The sequence below is a fragment of the Leptinotarsa decemlineata genome, unplaced genomic scaffold, assembly GCF_025532065.1.
Source record: "Leptinotarsa decemlineata unplaced genomic scaffold, Ldec_3_MD MMD2_tig00078346_RagTag_RagTag, whole genome shotgun sequence".
Lineage (NCBI taxonomy): Eukaryota > Metazoa > Arthropoda > Insecta > Coleoptera > Chrysomelidae > Leptinotarsa > Leptinotarsa decemlineata.
The window spans coordinates 581,592-602,349 of NW_027412724.1; the positions used below are offsets into that span (position 1 = coordinate 581,592).

Consider the following 20,758-nt stretch of genomic DNA (forward strand, 5'->3'; position numbering starts at 1 on the left):
TATAAATACTGCCCCTGAAACCTAAATCCTGTAAAGTTTCCAACATCCTATTATGAGACACTGTGTCAAATGCCTTTGCAACATCCAAGAAAATGCATAACGATTTTTTGTTTGTATCTAGTGATTTATAAATTTTGCTTGTCAGAAAAGAGATTGCATCCTGTGTTGACCTATCTTCCCTGAACCCAAATTGTATGTATGCCTATACTGCCTGGGACCAGAGCGCAGCGACATACAGATGCAGTATCCAAACGTTTATGAACTCCTGATTGAGGGCGGCCATAAACGCTCCAAGATGTATACTAAACAGATATATCTACCGGGACCTGTATCTTAACATCCAATATGTAAACGCATTAATGAGAAACAACACCGAAAACGTTTTAGAACGAATTCGAACACATTCGAATTCAGATGCCTATCTTGCTGAAGTGACTAGCAGTAAGATTAGGTCCACTCAGAAATAAGTGATGTAGGATAAAATGAGATTCTAGCTTCCGCACACAGTAACCGTGTGGGGATAATTCTATCTCAGAGCACTCAACCCGGGAGGGGGCATGGCCTTCAAGGCCAAAATGTTCATGAGCAGATTCGAAAGGAAGCAAGAGAAGGTTTAAATTAGCTTCTATGGATTTGGATGCGAATCAGCCATGAATTTTTTTTTCCTGAAATGTATTCATTTCATCATACAGGCACCTCGTTAATTCTATTTTTTAAAGAAAAATCCATAACTCACTCAAATATTTCGCGAATGGCAGAAAATCAACCCCCACCCCGAATATATAAAGTCCCACTTAGAGATATTCTCTTTGGATTGAAATTGTCCGAAGTAGACTATTATTTTTCGAAAATTGGATGAAGTGATTCAATTTTTTTTTGGTAAAGCCATAATTCAGATTTTTTTGTAATTTTTCTAGTTCAAAAGTATCTTGTTTACTGAGTACTTTCAAGAACTCCTCACACTTTTCTGAAATATTCGTTACCTTTGGACTTTTTGAAAGGGATGACAAAAAGTTCCCATCATCTGTTAACCCATTATCGGTTCCTGTCAACTGCAAAGATATCTTTGAATTTATTCCAGAATTTTTTTGTTTCATTTCGTATTTTTCAAATGTGTTCCTTTTTAGTTCGTTTCTCTTGCCAAGTTTCTGTCTGGGAAGATTCCACATTTGAACGTTCAGGAATCTGTGTATTAGTTGACTTCTTTATTATAATTTTCGATGTGCATGCGTTTCTTGGAATATTTAACATTATCTTTTTGTGAAGAGAAATTGGTTTTTTCGTAAAATTCTAATGACCCTACTGCACTTTTGATTGTAGCATTCCCCTTTGAAAACTTGTGAAAACCAATTTTCAACATTTGCATTGCTGCCGAAATTATTACTTTCATAGATTACTCCTAACCTTAATGGATGAAATGGCAAATATTTCTTTAAAATTAAATTAAAAAATTCTGTGTTATATAATCAGTTCGCTTCTCCTATTTCACCGTCTAACTGGGAGGTGGTTGTTTCGTACATTTTCATTTTTTTTTTATAAAAAGTACAATTCAAATACAAAACCACGGGTTTCTTGCTGTGAACATTACTTTAACAAACTGAGAAGAGTTTTTCTCATTTGGTGATTTTAAGTTTCAGAATAAAGAATGTCATGAACAGATATGCATTGGAATAATCGGCCAGTTTCCTTCCTCTACATTAAATACGTCTTCATATCATGCTATTAAATTTGCGATATTCTTCCTTTTCTTTCTTCATCAGTTAACCTCGTTTGAAATACTTTTTTTTCTGTGTTCAAAAGTGATTTTTCCTCCAATCTGCTTTCAAAATATCCTTTTCGTAAAATTTTCTAAAAATTGTTGCATATTCGTTTTAAGTAATAATAATAATGAAAAATGAAAATATTACATGATGTCTTCGTGAATTCTTTTGAGAAATAAAGAAAGAAATTCATAGTCTTTCCAAATAAACCAAAATACATATTCGTTCACTTCAACTAGTGTTGGTCGATTCGATTTCGTAGACCAAAGAAGTCGAGTCAACATGCCTTAGAAACGGCCACGGAATAAATGAGAGATGCTTGAAATTGTTGATTCCGTTAGATGACAACAGGCCTCTCTGAGAGTTGTCGTTCGTATGGGGGCGGCAGCTGATTAACGGAAAAACAGATTTTAAAACAGATTTTTTTAGATTTATATGCCATTGAAAATCTAAAAATCCAAAAATGTGGAATGAGATCTACGAACAGCGACAAAGGACCTATTCTTTACTCTCGCGTAATAATTGCGAGTGGTAATCAGGAAAATATTGAGTATCACAATAAGTATTCATTAACATAACAATTATAGTCTAGTTCACATGTACTTTTTTTTGTAACATTTTTCAGCCCTGTCCAAAAATTACGACCAAGGTGTCATTCGATTCGTATTTTTGACTAGAAAGTTTAAGGATAGGTCCGAAAACGTGCCGATAAAAATTACAAAAGTTATAAACAATTAAGTGAAAAAAATGGGGCTTTAGTTTTTTCTTAATATCACGGAAAATTTTAAAAATTTTGGAAATTTGAAAAGATCAATGAATTTGCGTAAAAAAAGTTTCGACTTTCGAAACTGTATCTCGATTATTTATAATTTTTACAGAGCCCTGAAAATAGAGCAAAAGCGGGTAGTCTGGCTTCCGCGTGCCTTTCGTCACTCTAACATAAAAACATGTAATGTTGGGATACATCAGTAAACAATAATCCGCAGTCAAAAAATGTTCATCCCAATTTTAACGATAATTATAAATTTGTTAATTAATAACTTTTTCTGAATTGAAAGTAAAAAGTAAAAATCCCTATAATTATTAAACTAAAACCCTAGCATTTTTTTCCTTTGGTGAAGTTATACTTAATAGGCAAAAAAATAGATTACCGTTGCCAAAATAAAAAAATTGTTATATTGTATTTTTTTATTGACAATTGAAAATTATAATTTTATAAAAATTTATACAAAATATTTTTTTTCTAATTTTTTATTGTTTCAATGTCTCATGGCTGAAAACTAATTAATAATTTATTTTTTACAGCTATTGTTAATAAATTTATTATAAACAAATACATTGTTTTTAAGCAATTTGAAATTTTTTTTTGCATTATATTAATGGAAAAAAATCATGATTTTTAGAAAAAAAATGGTTTCTTTGTTGCTAAAAAATGCGTTTGTTAATCACCAATCGTTTTTTGCAACTAAATATTAAAATTAAGGGATCGTTTTTTTTTAATCATAAATTCTATTGTCCTTTAAGGTTTTGAGAAAACTTTTTTTCTTTTTTTAATTGTTTATTTAAAAAAAAATTGTTATAAACAAATTTTTTTTTCATTCGCTCCTTCGCTTTTATAAGCGAAATAAAAAAAAAATAAATAAAAAATAATAATTAATAACATTTTTTTTAAATAAACAATTAAAAAAAGAATAAAAAGTTTTTTCAAAACCTTGAAGAACAATAGAATTTATGATTAAAAAAAAAACGGTTCCTTAATTTTAATATTTAGTTGCAAAAAACGATTGTTAATTAACAAACGTATTTTTTATCAATAAAGAAATTTTTTTAAGAAACTATTTTTTTTCTAAAAATCATGATTTTTTTCAATTATTATAATGCAAAAAAAAAATCGAATTGCTTATAAACAATGTATTTGTTTATAATAAATGCATTAACAATAGATGTAAAAAATGTAAAAAAAATTATTAATTACTTTTTAGCCATGAGACATTGAAACAATAAAAAATTTTAAAAAATTGGAATGTATTTTTTATAAAATTATAATTTTCAATTGTTATTAAAAAAATAGAAAATAACAATTTTTTTATTTTGGCAACGGTAATCTATTTTTTTGCCTATTAAGAATAACTTCACCAAAGGAAAAAAATGCCAGGGTTTTAGTTTAATAATTATAGGGATTTTTATATTAACTTTCAATTCAGAAAAAGTTATTAATTAACAAATTTATAACCAACATGAAAATTGGGATAAAAATTTTTTGACTGCGGATTATTCTTTATTGATGTATCCCAACATTACATACATTTTTTCATTCCGTAATATTTAAATTTAATATGTTTAAATATTTTTTTTGTTTTTATGTCAGAGTGACGAAAGGCCAGGAAGCCAGACTACCTGCTTTTGGCTCTATTTTCAGGGCTCTGTAAAAATTATAAATAATCGAGATACAGTTTCGGGAGTCGGGACTTTTTTTACGCAAATTCATTGATCTTTTCAAATCTTTTTTCAAATTTCCAGCTGGTACCTCACAACTTGCTCAGTACTTGAAATATGAATATATCCACCACTCATTTACCAACAGTAAAATCGTCAAAGTGCTAATTGATCCTACAACCCTCAATAAATAATTGAAACAATTCAAGAAGGATAACCAGCAGTTACTTCAAACAATTGATAGACCAAACATTCGGACCGAAAACTACAAAAGACTGAAGGTGAAAAGACGACACAACCGGCGCTATCTGTAAAACGGCTTTAGAGAAAATCGAAAGAGTCAGATCTAAATTCAAAATGAAAACCTGCTTCAGATCCCGCTACACAGTGCTCAATAACCTTTATGAAGATCTAACTACGAAACGTAAACGGTCACTGACAGAATTGCGTCTATTAGATACTCTGAATCACAAGAAGAACCCATCGTGGAAATTAGAAATGCTGGAAACTCTTTGAAAAATACCTTGAAACCGACATAAAAATAAGCTCCCTTACTATCGAAATAAATCAATCAACTCTTCGTGCTAAGACGATTGTGGATTCTGGATACTAACAATCAAAATGTAAATGAATTTGTCGTTTTCACTAGTCTTTAAATTCAGTGAGAGCGCTTTGGTATGTTTTACAGTTGAAGATATTAAAAAGGTTCCGCTGATGCTCGACTTTTTTTACAAACAATCGTTCACTTCATATTTTTGATAATTATGTTTTATTTAAGTTTTCATTACCTGAATCCGACTCTGATTACACTTTGTACTCACCCCCAATTGAATAATGGATTTATCGAATTTCACTTTCAGTGTTACTCCCATTATGTCAACTTTACTTTCCAGTGTAATCAGTCCATACCACCGATCGTCTTCGGATTTATTAGGCTCAAATAAGAAATATTTGGGGCATGGGGACTCCACATCTCCCTGAACTCTAAGTATTGCCACTATATAAACGAGGATACCTCGTATAATCTGAAATTGAAAACAGTCGTAAGCTTAAAAAAGAAACACTAAGTTCAATGAAATGAAAGAGGTTATGATCATACATATTGCGCCAGAACGTAAATAATAGTTGTAATTGTTAATACTCACCATTATTTCGATTTCTACTCCCTACAAGTAGTATAAACCACTTGCTCACTTCGATTAAATTTGCATTCAAATTACCTCATTACCTCATCTTGAGATAAGTCATATATTATTCTTGATTTATTTACAGTTTTGTTTCGAAGAACTAGTCAGAAAGTGTTGCTTTTTATTGTCGATATCGTCTGATTTTGGAATTTCCCATCGCAAATACGAGTATGAATACGGGGGCACTAAAATAAGTTTACGAAGGTGATTTTTTTTGAATGATTTTTCATTTGATGTTCGATGTAGAAGCTTACCTTTCCAACAGACCCGCTGTTGATTTATTTGGATGTTGAAATACAATGTATGTGCTCTGCTATTTCATCATTTTCCAATCAGAGGCGACACACACTATGTTCCGACAGTCCGAGTCTCTGCATATGATGATTCAGACGACAGTGACCTGTGAGAAGGCCTTTTAGACATCGTGGTTCATCCCTACTGTAGCCCAATAACTGTTTGATTTCAAGCTTCGAGGGGTGAATGAACTCCTTGAAGTGTGATAATCCTGGAAGATTTTGTCAGTATAGACGGCCATAAATCTTCTTGCCATCCAGGTGTTCGAAGTTATTTTGCCAGAGCCCAGCCCAGAGCGAAGCCAATGACGGCACCCTCCTTTGCAAGTGAGCCAGCAGCCTAATTGCCTTCCAGGCCAGTATGGCCAGGAATCCAGATCAGAGACAGTTTGTTAAGTCTTCCCATTGAGGAGAGTCGTTGGCAATTTGCTTCCAATTAAGACGTTACTCAGTAGGACCCAAGAGCTTCGGACGTCGCTTGACTGTCCGAGAATATTTTCATTGAATTGTGTATGAGGTTGAATTCTACCACACGCAATTCAATAGCATAGACTTTCGCTTGAAATATAGTCGCATAGGTATCTAGGCGGGTTGATATTCCTGTCGTGGGTCTGCGACTGAAAACATGTGCACCAGAACCTGAAGGTGTTTTTGATCCATCTGTGAACCAACAAATATCTGCTCCTAATATTTCCTTCACCCGGAGGATCTAGTCCTCTCTACTGGGGAACAGTACTGTATAAGGCAGTTTGTAGTAGACAGCAGTCTATTGTACTCTGCATTAGACTGATTTGTGCAATTGGCGATGTGCACAAGTCTATATGCAGTCCATCCAGCCTCTCTCGCCAGGTGTGGAGGGGAGGTAGATCTAGGGATCTCCATGGCCGCTGATGGTGTGATCTGATGGCACCACAGATAGTCAGACAAGCCTGCCTCTGTAACTCAGAGAGCTTCGCCTGAACCGTTTTCTGTAAAGCCTTCGGCCACCAGGCAATTACTTCATAAGTGATCATTCGTCAGACAATCATCACGTAAATCCAATGGATTTGTTTGGAATCTAAACCCCAAGTTTTACCACAAATCCTTCGACAAGTCCATAGGGATAGTGTAAAACTTTCTCCAAGTGTGCGTTCCAAGTGACTATTTATCAAAGATGATGCTAAGATATTTCACCTCCGTTGCAAATGGAATAACCCCACCATTGAGGGAAAATGCTGTTTACCAGCATGGCATAGATCCAGAAAGTTATGACCGATTTTTTGCCTTTCCTAGCCCGGGATGATCCTATAGATTTAGTTAGTGCATTGTCAAATGCTTCTTCAATATCGGGAAATACAGCAACTGCCATCTCCTAGTTGTTAAGAGGTTGGGAAATTTTCTCTACAAGGTTGTTTAATACTAAATCTGTTGATATGCCGGTTTGATATGCATATTGGTCGTTATTCAGGGGGCTGTATATAAAGCCATCGGATGGTGTTACACTTTGATCCAATTCTTATATTTTCTGACAATCATTAGACATAAGAAAGTGATAGCACTAGTTGTGAAGTATTTTCTGCTAATCAACAGTTTTTTGAGGTATCTAAGTTATTGAAGATCCTGGGCATTGAACAAAGTGAATGTGTGATTAATTGGGACCTTAACGATTCCATTCTCAATAGAATAATGGTGGATATGAATTCAAAATGCAGGTACTGTCTCGTTTGAGTTGGTCCACCTAGACTTATTTCAAAAAGAAGTTCGAAGAAACAGTATACTTTATCACATTATTCTCAATATTGTTGCTATTTAGCACACAATTACCTCTCCTATGTATTTCCTCGTTTCTTCCTCAAGTAGTGTTTCTGTTTTAATCATCCACTCTATTATGTCTTTTTGCTACAAATACACCCCTATCCTCCTCAATCCCCCTTTCCTCGATTTTTTCCTGCACTTTTGCAACCTTTTCTACTCTACATATATATCTCTCTAATACCACCAAAGCCTATTCGCGGTCATACTATGTCACTCTTTATCCCGCATCCACAAACACTCTCCTCACACCCAACAGACTGTCTTACATCATTCCAAGATCATATTCCTCTCCACGAATTTTGAGAGGGCTTCCACATAACGAAGGGGACATTCCGGTGTGTTTCATCTCCGGTTCATTAGATAAAAGTAAATCTGGTAACCTGACTATTGAGACCACTGTCCATCATCCGATGGTAATAGTTAACGTTCAGTGGGAAAAGCTGTCCTGTATACCGGCAAACTCTCGTTGAAGTTCATATCCTATAAAATCGATAAATTTGCGATATGAATGGAATCATTATGACTGAAAACACCTTCTGAGGCATCACGATGGCTTATGTCGGTCTGCAGAAGTTTCCAGTTCCATCCGAACAATGGTAGACGTCCATGTGAGACAAATTCTGCTCTGAGACAGAATGGGTCAACAAAGAGCTTCCGAAGGACTATTGAAGTAATAACACAGCTTCACGTCACCGCTATTCGAATGTCCTGGTTACCCCAAGAATATGTCGCCTCGTAGCAGGAATATTTTGGAATAGGTGGGATACGTAATTTTACTTTATTTATTTTATGTCAAAAACACCACTGTTGTTCAGTAGTTCTTTTCGGAGTACGTTTTGTTTTTGTTATTCTGACCAACAGTTGGAGTTGTATCAAATTCTCCACCACCGAATACGTCCAATTAATTTCAGAACTGGTCGTAGATATCTCAAATTTTAATAATATGCCAATTTGAAATCGATACTCCATGGTTCTCCTTCATACTCAGAGAAATGTATTTGTTGGCTGAAAATAGAGGTTCCAAAGAAAATGAACTTTAATTTTACTATTTGAACAGAAAATGTGGACCTTTGAACGAAAATTGACAAAAAATACACCAATAAAAACTCAACTCTTTACAAAGGTGAGTTGATCGTGTGCACAAGTTTCGTTCAGATACAAACAGGAACAAAACATACACCTGAAACAACTTTTGATAATGAATTCTTGTTATTTTCAGTTTAGAAAACATGAAAAGTGGTTGCAAACTCAATGAAATCAGTAGGTACCTATCTAATATTTTGAAACAGATCTATGTAATACAAAAACAAACCTCAACACGGTGTCATACTCAAGAGTCATATAGAGTTCTAAACTTTAACTCAATAAAAATGCTGTTTTATTGAAAAATATATTTTTATAACAAATACGAGTATAAAATGTGGGAAAATGTTAAAATAATCACCAATCTGGCAAAAATTATTCAAATAATTTCATTGAAGACTTGAAATGAACAGAAATTTGATTGGAAACATTCAAATGATAAAATTAACGATACGAACGATACGATCGAAAATTTCGAAAGGTAATGGTAAAATTAAAACTTAAAGGCCTGAAAATATTAATTAAGAAACACACATCACTAATTCTCTTATAATTTTCCATCCCTGATCACATTTTCTCATTTTTATCACTCATGCTTAGTATAATCACTACTCATTTTACGAAAAATTACAATCACATCAACCTGCTGAAAAAATGCGGATAACAGACACTTCCAATTGCATGAAATCTGAAGTGAGAACTTTTTTTCAGCAGATATGTAAAACAAGAATGAATCTATACTTTATAAATTTATTACATATACACCCTGAATTTGACATCATATTCGAAAATTTAAGGAATCACACCTTTAGCGTCGATGCATACCTGTGAATACTGCAAAATTTCATTTTTGGGACTGTTTTTTTTTAATATTCAGGTATTTATGTTGAATGTTGTTTTTGTTGTTTTTCAATGAAAATTGTGTTTCTTCAGTATTGTTTTCTGTAACTACAGGTGAACGTGGCCTCAGAAGGTAATTTGCTGTTGGGATTAAATAACACTATCCACCGGTGGCTACAAGGCGCGAAACGTGTTGATAGAATTAAATCCATTCACATGAAAATATCTTCCCCAAATAGCTGTTTAATTATTTCTTTGTTGGTTCCCGCTAGATGATTCGTCAATTTTCCATCACGTTACCAACTGCCATGAAACTGCAGTGCCGTGAAAAGAATACTGATACGTCAATGTGTTTATTGTTGGAAGTCTAATATGACATTGTTTGTTTTATCCAAGACAAGTGTTTGGCAACGTCGGTGAAAAGTATATATTGTGACGTATCGCACACTCCATGACCTTGAAGTGCTACACTAACAGAAATAACTCCTCTCAGCTGCCAAACTGTGTTCTGCCCTCTAGTTCCTGTCTTAGGAAACACCATGCCCCCTCCCGAGTCTCCATTGCATACCGAAGTACCTGTAATAAAATACACATAATCACTCTCAACGGAGGTTTTTCCTTTAAAGTAAAGCATGTTTCTGAAATGATATTGATAATATTATGAGCTAAAATGATTTTAATCCTCGAAAATAATATCGAGACAGGGTGAAGAAAGACCATAGAATACAATAACAAAATACAAAATCTTTTAAACGAAACCACAGGTGACTCCTTGCATTTGTACTTTTTCACTTTTTTCTCACTGATAAGACATTCAAATCTTAATGAAGAAAAGAGAATTGAAACTTTCTGTTTTTTACCACTTTTATTTGTATAACTAACATTACTGCAGTTTTGTTCTATAAGAACATTTTCAAACTTATACATTAAACTAACAATCTGTTTTCTTGTTAACCAGCTGTCGCACCCCTACGAACTACAACCCTCAGAAGTAGAAATTTTTGCGAGCTAAGGATTAACGAGGTCTTACATTTTAACGTGTGATTCCTAACACAGGTTGGACGATAGCAAGTGAAAATCGATCATTCAGCCTGGGGCTTGAACCACCGACCAACACGGCAGTCAATTCGAATAAGTGAACAAAGCACCCACGTCGAACCGACCGGCTACCGAGCGACAATGATTGATTACATTAGCCCTTATATAACACTGCTGTAGGTAATAATTGAGGTACCTACAGTAGTGTTATATAAGGACTGATGTAATCAATCATTATTAGTTTAATGTATAAGTTTGAAAATGCCTTATAGGACGAAACTGCAGTAACGTTAGTTACAAATAAAAGTGGTAAAAACATAGAAAGTTTCAATTACCTTTTTTTCATTATGATTTCCTACCACGTAGCGGCAACATCTATCATATTACCTTCAAATCTGTTGCTCAAAATTAACAGCAAACAATATGTTCATTCAACAGATTCTCAAATAATTCGAAATTAAATTAATAAAAATTTGATAAACAATCCATTCATGGACATTGGTTCGACATTCACAAATCTTCAAATCTGTTGTTCAAAATTAACAGCAAACAATATGCTCATTCAACAGATTCTCAAATAATTCGAAATTAAATTAATAAAAATTTGATAAACAATCCATTCATGGACATTGGTTCGACATTCACAAATCTTCAAATCTGTTGTTCAAAATTAATAGCGAACAATATGCTCATTCAACCAGATTCTCAAATAATTCGAAATTAAATTAATAAAAATTTGATAAACAATCCATTCATGGACATTGGTTCACAAATCTTCAACATAAACCAAATGAATATTACTGGAGTTTTTTCCCAACACCAAATCGTTATTTTTAACACCTCGACACGTGTTTCGATCACCAAGTGATCATCTTCCAGTAATATTCATTACTACACCAAAGGTGCCAAACAGTGTATCATAAATAAACCAATTGATAGAATATTTCGAAATACAGTAAAAATGTAAAAATAAATGTTGATAAAAATGAGGAAACTAAGGAGGAAAAAAACTTTACATCCAGATACGGAACAGTCCTAATAATAATATATTGAAAGATAGATACAGGCTCATCAAAACTAGACTAAGACGAATTATAAGCCAAGCAAAGAACAAGTAAGTACATGAATAATATTTTAGAAAAGAGTTCACACTCTTCAAATGGACTATGGAACGCTTTGAATATAATTTGTCCTAAACAAAAGAACAAAACGCATACATCATCGATAGAAATTAGCTAAAGAATAAATTACCGAGAATTTTTTTGTCAAGAATATTAACGTTCAATAAAGTGACCTGGGACAAAAATATGCGAATGAAATTATTAACTCACCAAATTTTTCTGAAAATATTGATAACTTTGAGTCAAAAAAAGTCACCATCTAAATCAAAAAGATGTTGGCTCCTGTTGGTGAATAAAGTCCATATTATAAATGATTTGAAGTCAAAAAAAGTCACCATCTAAATCAAAAAGATGTTGGCTCCTGTTGGTGAATAAGGTCGGTCGGTAGCCGGGCGGTTCAACGTGGGTGCGTTGTTCACTCAGTCAATCGGTCGATGTGTGAGTCGATGGTTCAAGCCGCAGGCTGAACGCTCGATTTTCACTTGTTAGGAATCACACGATAAAAGGTAAGACCTCGTTAATCCTTAGCTCGCACAAGTTTCGACTTCTGAGGGTTGTCGTTCGTAAGGATGCGACAGCTGGTTGACGGAAAAACAGATTTTAAACAGATTGTTATCGTCCAACCCGTGTTAAGAATCACACGTTAACAGGTACGACCTCGTTAGTCCTTAGCTAGCACAAGTTTCAACTTCTGAGGGTTTTCGTTCGTATGATAAAACGCAAGCACTTTAAGAGCGGTGCTTGTGCATTGGATTTGAATCGCTGGAGATTACAATCAAAAGAGATTGAAATAAAAGAGTTCCTGAACAGTGAAGTTCGAGGTGTACTGAGTTCAAGCTCAAAACGATGAGCAGTCACAGTCCGTCGCGTATTTCTGATATATACCGCTCCTGGTGGAATCAAATAAAATGTGCCATGTCACTTGAACACTTCCCGTGAAAGTATCTATAGAAGAGAGATAATCTCCAACCTTGATTCGATGTTCCATGCTATCAAGGTTACACGTGATGTTCGCACCTCCAATCAGGCTGATGGCTCTTTAAAATCTGTTTTGATATGTTTTTCCGTTAACCAGCTGTCGTATCCCTACGAACGACAACCCTCAAAAGTCAAAACTTGTGCGAGCTAAGGATTAACGAGCTCTTACCTTTTAACGTGTGATTCCTAACACGTCATGAAATCCAGCAGCTTCAGCATATGCTTAGGTGCGAAGCTTTATACACGAGAACGATACTTCAAAGAATTTCTAACCTGAGCTTTATAAAGCATCAAAAGTTACTGAGGTGTGTACAGTTTTCTGGTTAGGAATAGTGTTCCAAACTTTTGAAATGCAGCCTTTGCAATTCCAGCGACATGATTGTGCCAAGACATATTGGTGGTGCTGTTAATTTTTACCCCCAACAAACTTATCGAAGCAGAAAACGGAATTGTCTATCCTGACATTATTATATCTGGTTCTGAGGCATTTATCTTTCTGGAGAAAACCGATGTCTGGGTCGACATTTCGCAATCATCTCAAGATATCATAATCAGGACCTATTAGTGCTTCTGGTAAGTTATCCCTCACAAAGAAGAAACATCAAAGTCCCAACATTGTTATCTGACATGATGACGAAACCCTCCCCCTCTCCCAATAATTCTGAATTCAGAAGGCTCTATCATCATTTATGTAGCTATAATAATTAAACATTTTTAACAAATGCGAATTTTATACTAACCATTTCTAAAACCCGCGCAGTAATTTTTTTCAAATGTGAATTGGGAAAAAAATTCTCTGTTTGAGAAAATGCATGTAGAAGTTGACACAACCGGCATTTGGGCTTGCATGAGTTTATTGGATAACTTTTTACTTTCATCGTAACCCCATCCAATGACGGTACCTAAAAAATTAAAATGAACTTCAGAAATATTATTGAAATCTCTACGCCCACTCGATTGGAGTGCAAGACAATATGTCACGTACTCCAAACTGATAATTTAACAGATTCGGGTGTATTTGAAAAGCACACCAGATTGTCTGATCTGAAAACGTACCTGGTCTACTTATAACACTATCTAAACTAGTATCTTCTGCCCACAAACAGCAAGGTCGAACGAAATTGGTGGTTTCCACAGGCCTTGAGAGTTTAAGGACTGCTATGTCATTGAAGTAAACGGAATGATTGTATTCAGGATGAATGAAAATATCGGAAACACTGCGATCTTGAACTTCTGGACCAAATGTTACTAAATCGTATTTACCTAAGAGAAAAAAAAATAAGAAAATATTTGGAAGTAATTAGAAATGAAATGCATACATATATGAAATGATAATAAGATAATATTAGCATAATGTTAGCATAATGAAAGAAGTAAAGATATCCCACATTGCCACTTCTTCCCTGCTACCATCATTAACTTTATTTTTTCTTACGGGCGCTACATTGGATTCTTTCTGTTTTGAGTAGAACCAGATTTTACGTTTTCAATGATATATCATAAGTTACACAACACAACAAAAAAATATTTTTTGAATGTTTCCTACACTAAATTAGTCAATTTCTACTAATTTTGGGGTGATAAAAACGAAAATAACAATGAAAAATTTTTATCAGCTCTGGTTTTTGAGTTACACAGTACTTAATCTAAAAGAGTAGTTATACTATACGTGAAAAGTGAAAGTACATAAAACAATATTGTTATGTTTCTTTTAGAATATTTTAAGAACAAAATTAATAAAAAAAACATTATTCTTAGTGTTTTGACAAATAAAAGAAGTTTGTACCACCAAATTTCAATTAAGTCCATCCGATTCATTGTAAGATCGCTGTCGTTTAGCTTGTCTTTTATAAAACACTTCTGGAGCATCCCTACACACAGACCAGCAGTAGTCTGCAAGCATTGCTTCATTCCAACGGCCCTGATATCTCTGTTCCATTAAGGCAATGTCTTGATGGAATCTTTCTCCATGTTCGTCACTCACAGCTCCACAGTTTTGTGGGAAGAAATTAAGATGAGAGTGAAGAAAATGAATTTTTAAGGACATGTTGCATCCAAGTTGGTGGTAAGCTTGAAGAAGCTCTTTAACCAATGCTGTGAAGTTATCATCTCTTTTGTTACCTAAAAACCCATGTACAACCCTCTTAAAGGCTTCCCAGGCTCTTTTTTCATTTCCTGTTAAAATTATGTCAAAAGCAGGATCATTTACGATTTCACGGATTTGAGGCCCAATAAAGATGCCTTCCTTGACTTTAGCATCACTCAACCTGGGAAACTTTGCTCTCAAGTACTTAAAAGCTTGTCCTTCCTGGTCCATGGCCTTCACAAAGTTTTTCATTAGTCCCAACTTAATATGTAATGGGGGAAGGAGAACATCCTTAGGATCTACAAAAGGCTCGTAAACTACATTTTTCTCATTAGGGTTTAGGTCTCGTGTAGGCCAGTTCATTTTTTTATAGTGAGATTTTCTATCCCGACTGTCCCACAGACACAAAAAACAACAGTACTTGGTGAACCCTAATTGCATTCCTAGGAGTATAGCAATGACTTTCAGATCACCACAGATGTGCCACTTGTGTTGTTCATATTTGATTGATTGGAGAAGTGTTTTCATATTTATATACGTTTCCTTCATGTGAACTGCATGACCTATAGGAATAGAGGGTAGCTGATTTCCATTATGCAGAAGTACATCTTTTAAGCTTAGTTTTGAAGAGTCTATAAACAGTCTCCTTTCAGATGAAGTGTGATCCAAATTCAAGCAGTCCATCAAACCATTAACATCAGAACAAACTACGAGGTTTTCTTTTTTCTCAAAAAAAGAAGCAAATCTTTTTGACGCTGTCTGTACTGAGATATTTTCACATCATGTTTTAGAAGATTCCACTGTTGTAGTCTTGACCCTAACAGCTCAGCCTTTTCCTTAGACAAGCGAAGATCTCTTATAAGGTCACTCAACTCTGCTTGACTAATTCTGTGCGGATCACTAGACCTATCGCTTACCTCAAAATCAGGGTCATAGGATGTAGAAGGATGGGTTGCTCCTTCTAAACAGTCTTCATCACCTTCCTCTAAAATTTCATAGTTTTGGGGTGGAGAAGGGACTGGCAAATTATCTGAGTGTGGTACAGGCCGAAGAGCAGATGGGAGATTAGGGTATTTAACCGTTCCTCTTTTCTTCATAGATAAACCTTGCTTAATGGGAGGAGTTAAGCAGAAATAACAGTCGTCTGTATGATTGGTAGGCTCACGCCAAAGCATAGGTACTGCAAAAGCCATTGCCCGGTTTTTATTTTTCAGCCACTCTCGCAATATGACGGAACAAGAATTACAACATATATGAGGAGCCCATGATTTATCTTGGTCCCCAACTTTCACACCAAAATAATGTTCATAGGCTGTCTTAACGATAGGTGTCATTTTACGTTTCTGAGCCTTACATGTTATTTCACCACATATATAGCAAAAGCTATCGATAGAATTCACACACTTTCGAGGCATTTCAGATCAGCACTTAAATTAATTTAAAAATCAAATTCACACGATAATTTCAATAGCAACCACGTGCGTACAATTGATAAACTCACATAGGTTATGTTTACTACTTAAGAACAGCTGATGAGAGGGGTGTTATGTAAACAAACATGTGTACCAACTGTTAGTGATGAAATATTTCATTTGTTGAAAACTCAATATACATATATATATATATATATATATATATATATATATATATATATATATATATATATATATATATATATATATATAATATAATATAATGATACTATATCTTGAAAACAAGAGCTAATATATAATTTTTATGGTCACTTTCGGTTTTAACACGTGGAAATACATTAAAATCATCTAATTTCAACCCCGAAACAAAAACTTTGTTGTGTTGTGTTATCATTCTTTTTCGAAAAATTGGAGATATTGAAAAAAATGTGTTCTCATCATAATAGGCTTTGACTTTGATGTTTCAAAATTTGACATTCAATTTGTTACACTCAATGACATTTTGTTATTGTACAAGTCATTGAATTTTTGGCGAATAATGGCTTTCACGAATGAAGAAAAAAAAGATGATACAAATTTATTACAAATACGATAGAAACAGTGTAAGGACATCGTAAACATATTTAAACTTGTATCCGGAAAGACGACAATCACATTGAACTATGTTCAAGTTAGTGGATCAAAATCTCACCTAGTTTGGTTCGTTTGAAAAGCCAATGAAAAAATACGGTAGACCGAAAATGGCCGGAAGACGTAGCAGGGAAAAAGTGGAAATGTGGAAGTGCAATTTATTTTCGAATCCTTCGAAAAATAAAGCCAGAAAAAAATAAAAACCGTTTTCCGAACTTTCCGTTTTTTCCGGATATAGTGGAAATTTCAGAACTTTCTCAAGGTAAATGCGCAACTTTGCACATCTCTTCGTATCTCTCATAGTTTCCGAGATCCCAATGGTAAGGATCGAATTTGAAACACCCTGTATTGGTATTGGATAATTTAGTGGATGATGTCAAAAGTTGGCTTTCCAACAGACCGCCGTGGAGAGCTTCGTTTATTTTTCTCATAGATGGCGTTTTCGAAAGGAAAGTCGTCATCGCCACTTCTTAGAAATAATTTATTTTCATGGAAATCAGGACACGAAAACCCAACAGCCCAAAAGATTATTATAATTTTTTCCGATAATAGAATGTTTTATGATTTATTAGTATTTATGAGATTCAAGAATATCTTACCTAGATATACCAAAACACTCTCAACATTTAAAATTTTATTGGAACGTAGTTTAGTAACACAATGAGCTGCAGTTACAACGTGTTGATGCGATATAAGCGTTCCTCCACAAATGTACAATAATTGAAATCCTTTAGAGTGATAAAGGGCAGCATGCCATGGCCATTGACCTAAAAAGACAATTTTTTAATTATTCCAGTGCAATTTAGGAAATCACTACTATTTTCAGTTTGGTTGATGACTAGATTTACTTTGGTTATTAGGTTTGTATATTTCTGAAGTGAATAAATAATCTTAGGTGCATTCATTAACACTATCATTGCCAAATGCTTGGTTGATTTTTTGGTTATCTTCGGCAGCGCTTTGGTTGAATTTGAATTCCTAGAGAAAAAGCAAACAAAAATCGCTTAACGACATCATATATGGAAAAAGGTTTAAACAATTAACAGCATCAATGTATAGAGTACAAAATTCTCTGTCGATCAATATACAGGGTGTTTATTAAACATGCGGCATAAACTTAAGGGACTATTCCTTGGATTATTCTAAGGATTTTTGTTCTTTGATGATTTTTGATAGGGCGCTTAGTTTCGATGATACGGAGCGAAAAAGAATTTCAACAATAAAAATTTATTACCAAAAATTACATGTAATGTTTCTAATCTACAAGTATTGTCGAAAATGACTACCCCCCGCGCGGATGCAAGACTCCTGAACTCTTTCAAAATCACCATGATCGTTTCTGATTGCGCCCAGCAATTATCCGATTTTTCAACTCTTCCACTGGAGTAGTATAAACTAATGACTTCAGGTGGCCCCATAGGAAATAATCCAGGGGGTTTAAGTCTGGTGCTTGAGCAGGCCATAAGTGAGATCCACCTCGACCAATCCAGTGATATCCGTATGTTACTGTTAAAAACTCTCAAGCCAATATGCTAAATTGCGCTGGTGCACCATCGAGCATAAACCACATCGAATTTCTTGTAACCAATGGTACATCCTCCAGAAACTGAGGTAGCATTTGTTCCAAAAAGTTGCAGTATACCTCGCCGGTTAAGTCTTCCTGGCAGAAATGCCGGTCCAATTGGGAAGTCACCTACAATTCCCACTCAAACGTTTAACGCAAACTGATGTTGAAAGCGATCTTCGAGCATCTCATGTGGATTTTCTTCAGCCCAAACATGGTTATTATGAAAATTCCTAATGGCATTTCTTGAGAAACTGGCTTCATCGTTAAAAAAATAAGCACCAGGAATTTGAATCAATGTGCGCAAAAGCCATTGACAGATTGCAATACGTGGAAGAAAGTCTGCAGGAAGAAGTGCCTGATCTCGTTGTATGTGGTATGGGTACAACAAATAATCTCTAAAAATGTTCCAAGTCGTCCCGTTACTTATATTTATTGTATTTGCAACTTTTCGAGTAGAAGTACCTGGATCTTCTTCTATCAGGGCCAGCACATTTTCTTCTACTTCTCCCGTTCTTACTGTCATTGGCCTTCTTGGTCCTTCATTTCGCTTCAATGCTCCTGTTTCACGTTGATGTATACTCTGGAAGGTTACCTATTAGGCACATTACAATTAGGAAATCTTTGACTGTACAATCACCTAGCTTCCAATGAATTGTCATCAGCAAGTCAATAAATGAAATGCATGTCAGCCATCTTTGCTTTACTATAGTCATTCACTAACAATACTTTAAATATTAAACACAGAAAATGTACGTCAAATAGACGAAGTCAATCAGTTTCAACCTATTCGACACAAACAAATGATCACTTACGAGACATACTATTCAAAATGTCTGCAGCTGTTTGTAGTAGGTAATCGAAATGTTGTTGATAGGTACATACCAACGGTATTGTTAGATTTTTCATTACTTGGTAGGTCCAGTGTAGTACCCTATATTTTTATTTCGGCTGCGTTAATAATTTTTAATTTATCCAAATTGTTATTTTCGAAATTCTTTTTTAACCTGTATCTTCGAAACAAAATATCCTTAGAATAGTCCAAGGAATAGTCTTTTAACTTTTTGCCGCATATTTAATAAACACCCTGTATACCACGGCACAATAGAATAAATATTTATTGAGATATGAAGCTACAAAATACGTGACATTGAAACGTACAAAACTTTTGAAACAACCTAATAAAAGTTTGAATGAAATCATGATCACGACAAACACTGCACACGCTGAAATATTTTGTAGGTTCTCTCGTTTCAAATCCAGCATATAGCGAGCACACATATAAATATTATATCAACGAATATTGTTAGTCATCACCATAAAACTCGAAGGCCATCACCCAAAACTGATTGTGGATGCCATGAATAATTTAGTTTGAAATAGACATTGAAATTTTTTGAAAACACGCCTATGTTTTTTTGACCTTCCATGATCTGAAAAATAAGTGACAACTTTATTATAGGGCGTAGTGTATTATATTTTAGAAGATTATTTGCCATTGATTTCGAATTATCAATTTTTCTGATTGTGAAAAGTTATAAACTCTGAAAAAGATATTGATCATACTATCATACTATCAAAACTATTTCAAAACAACACGCGGCGCACATACGATTCCAGAAACCAGAAAAGTCTGGTGTCACTCTAATATACGCCTTGGAGAATGGTCATGGATCGAATGGGCATTGTTCAAAATTATTGAGACCGATACATGCTACTAGGGTCACTAGTCCAGTAAATGAACGAATAACGATAGTTGTCACGTTCTACAACCATAACTTATATTTCTCGTTAGATTCATTTTTGTGTGATTAGTTTTATGATAGCTTCACTGTGTTTATAATCGATTTATATCATGAAAATGTATAATTTGTTATAATTTTTTGTAATAAAATCTTTTGAAGATCAAAAACTACCAAACACATAATGAATGAACACCATAGCATAGCCTAATAAACGAACAACAAACGCCCAACGCCCCAACAAACGCCATGAACAAATGCTTTATTTATTTGAACGCAATCATTATTTTGTTCAATGCAATGTTATTTGATTTTATAACATAATTTCAATTCAATAATAAGTTCAAAAACATAATATTTAGTGATAATATCAAATTCAATCGATGTCAACATAGAAAATCCCACGTGTGTTATAAGGAACTGGAGCAGAAATTTTCTTGTTAATTTCGTTTGTTTTGTACCAGATTTGGTCGATTGGTTTGGGCCATTTCCACCGGTCTCTAGTAGTTTGTTCCATTACACTGATTTCGTACTCATCATCATAGTATTGTCTCAATTCATATTCAACTACCACATAAAAATACTACATTAAAAATATCTGCTGAGGATTCAGGTATGTTGTCTTATTCTAGGTATATTCTCAACCCACTGTTCTCCTTTGTCTTTTTCAAACTTCCTGCCATGTTTCGATTTCTTGTGCTCTTCATCGTATTTTTCTTTTTGCACTTTCTTTTTTTCTTCCATAGTCTCTTGCTCTTCGCTGTTTTAGTCTT

At 34.3% G+C, this 20,758-nt stretch overlaps 2 protein-coding genes across 4 annotated transcripts in view; both read right to left on the minus strand.

Moving 5' to 3' along the window:
* LOC111502961 (ovochymase-1) overlaps nt 1-5,531 on the minus strand; it is a 28,653-nt gene extending 23,122 nt beyond the window's left edge. Inside the window, exons 1-2 of the mRNA XM_074185700.1 lie at nt 5,342-5,531; nt 5,018-5,227 (exon numbers count right to left, since the gene is read on the minus strand). Coding sequence (XP_074041801.1) covers nt 5,018-5,227; nt 5,342-5,344 — 213 coding nt within the window. The 5' untranslated portion in view covers nt 5,345-5,531. The remainder of the gene's footprint in view (nt 1-5,017; nt 5,228-5,341) is intronic.
* A 3,315-nt stretch (nt 5,532-8,846) lies between these two features.
* Nucleotides 8,847-20,758, minus strand: part of LOC111502954 (uncharacterized) — a 53,098-nt gene continuing 41,186 nt past the window's right edge. For all 3 annotated transcript variants that reach the window (XM_074185779.1, XM_074185780.1, XM_074185778.1), the window contains 4 exons: nt 17,279-17,446; nt 13,587-13,793; nt 13,271-13,432; nt 8,847-9,969 (listed from right to left, as the gene is read on the minus strand). In XM_074185779.1, coding sequence (XP_074041880.1) covers nt 9,761-9,969; nt 13,271-13,432; nt 13,587-13,793; nt 17,279-17,446 — 746 coding nt within the window. In that variant the 3' untranslated portion in view covers nt 8,847-9,760. The remainder of the gene's footprint in view (nt 9,970-13,270; nt 13,433-13,586; nt 13,794-17,278; nt 17,447-20,758) is intronic.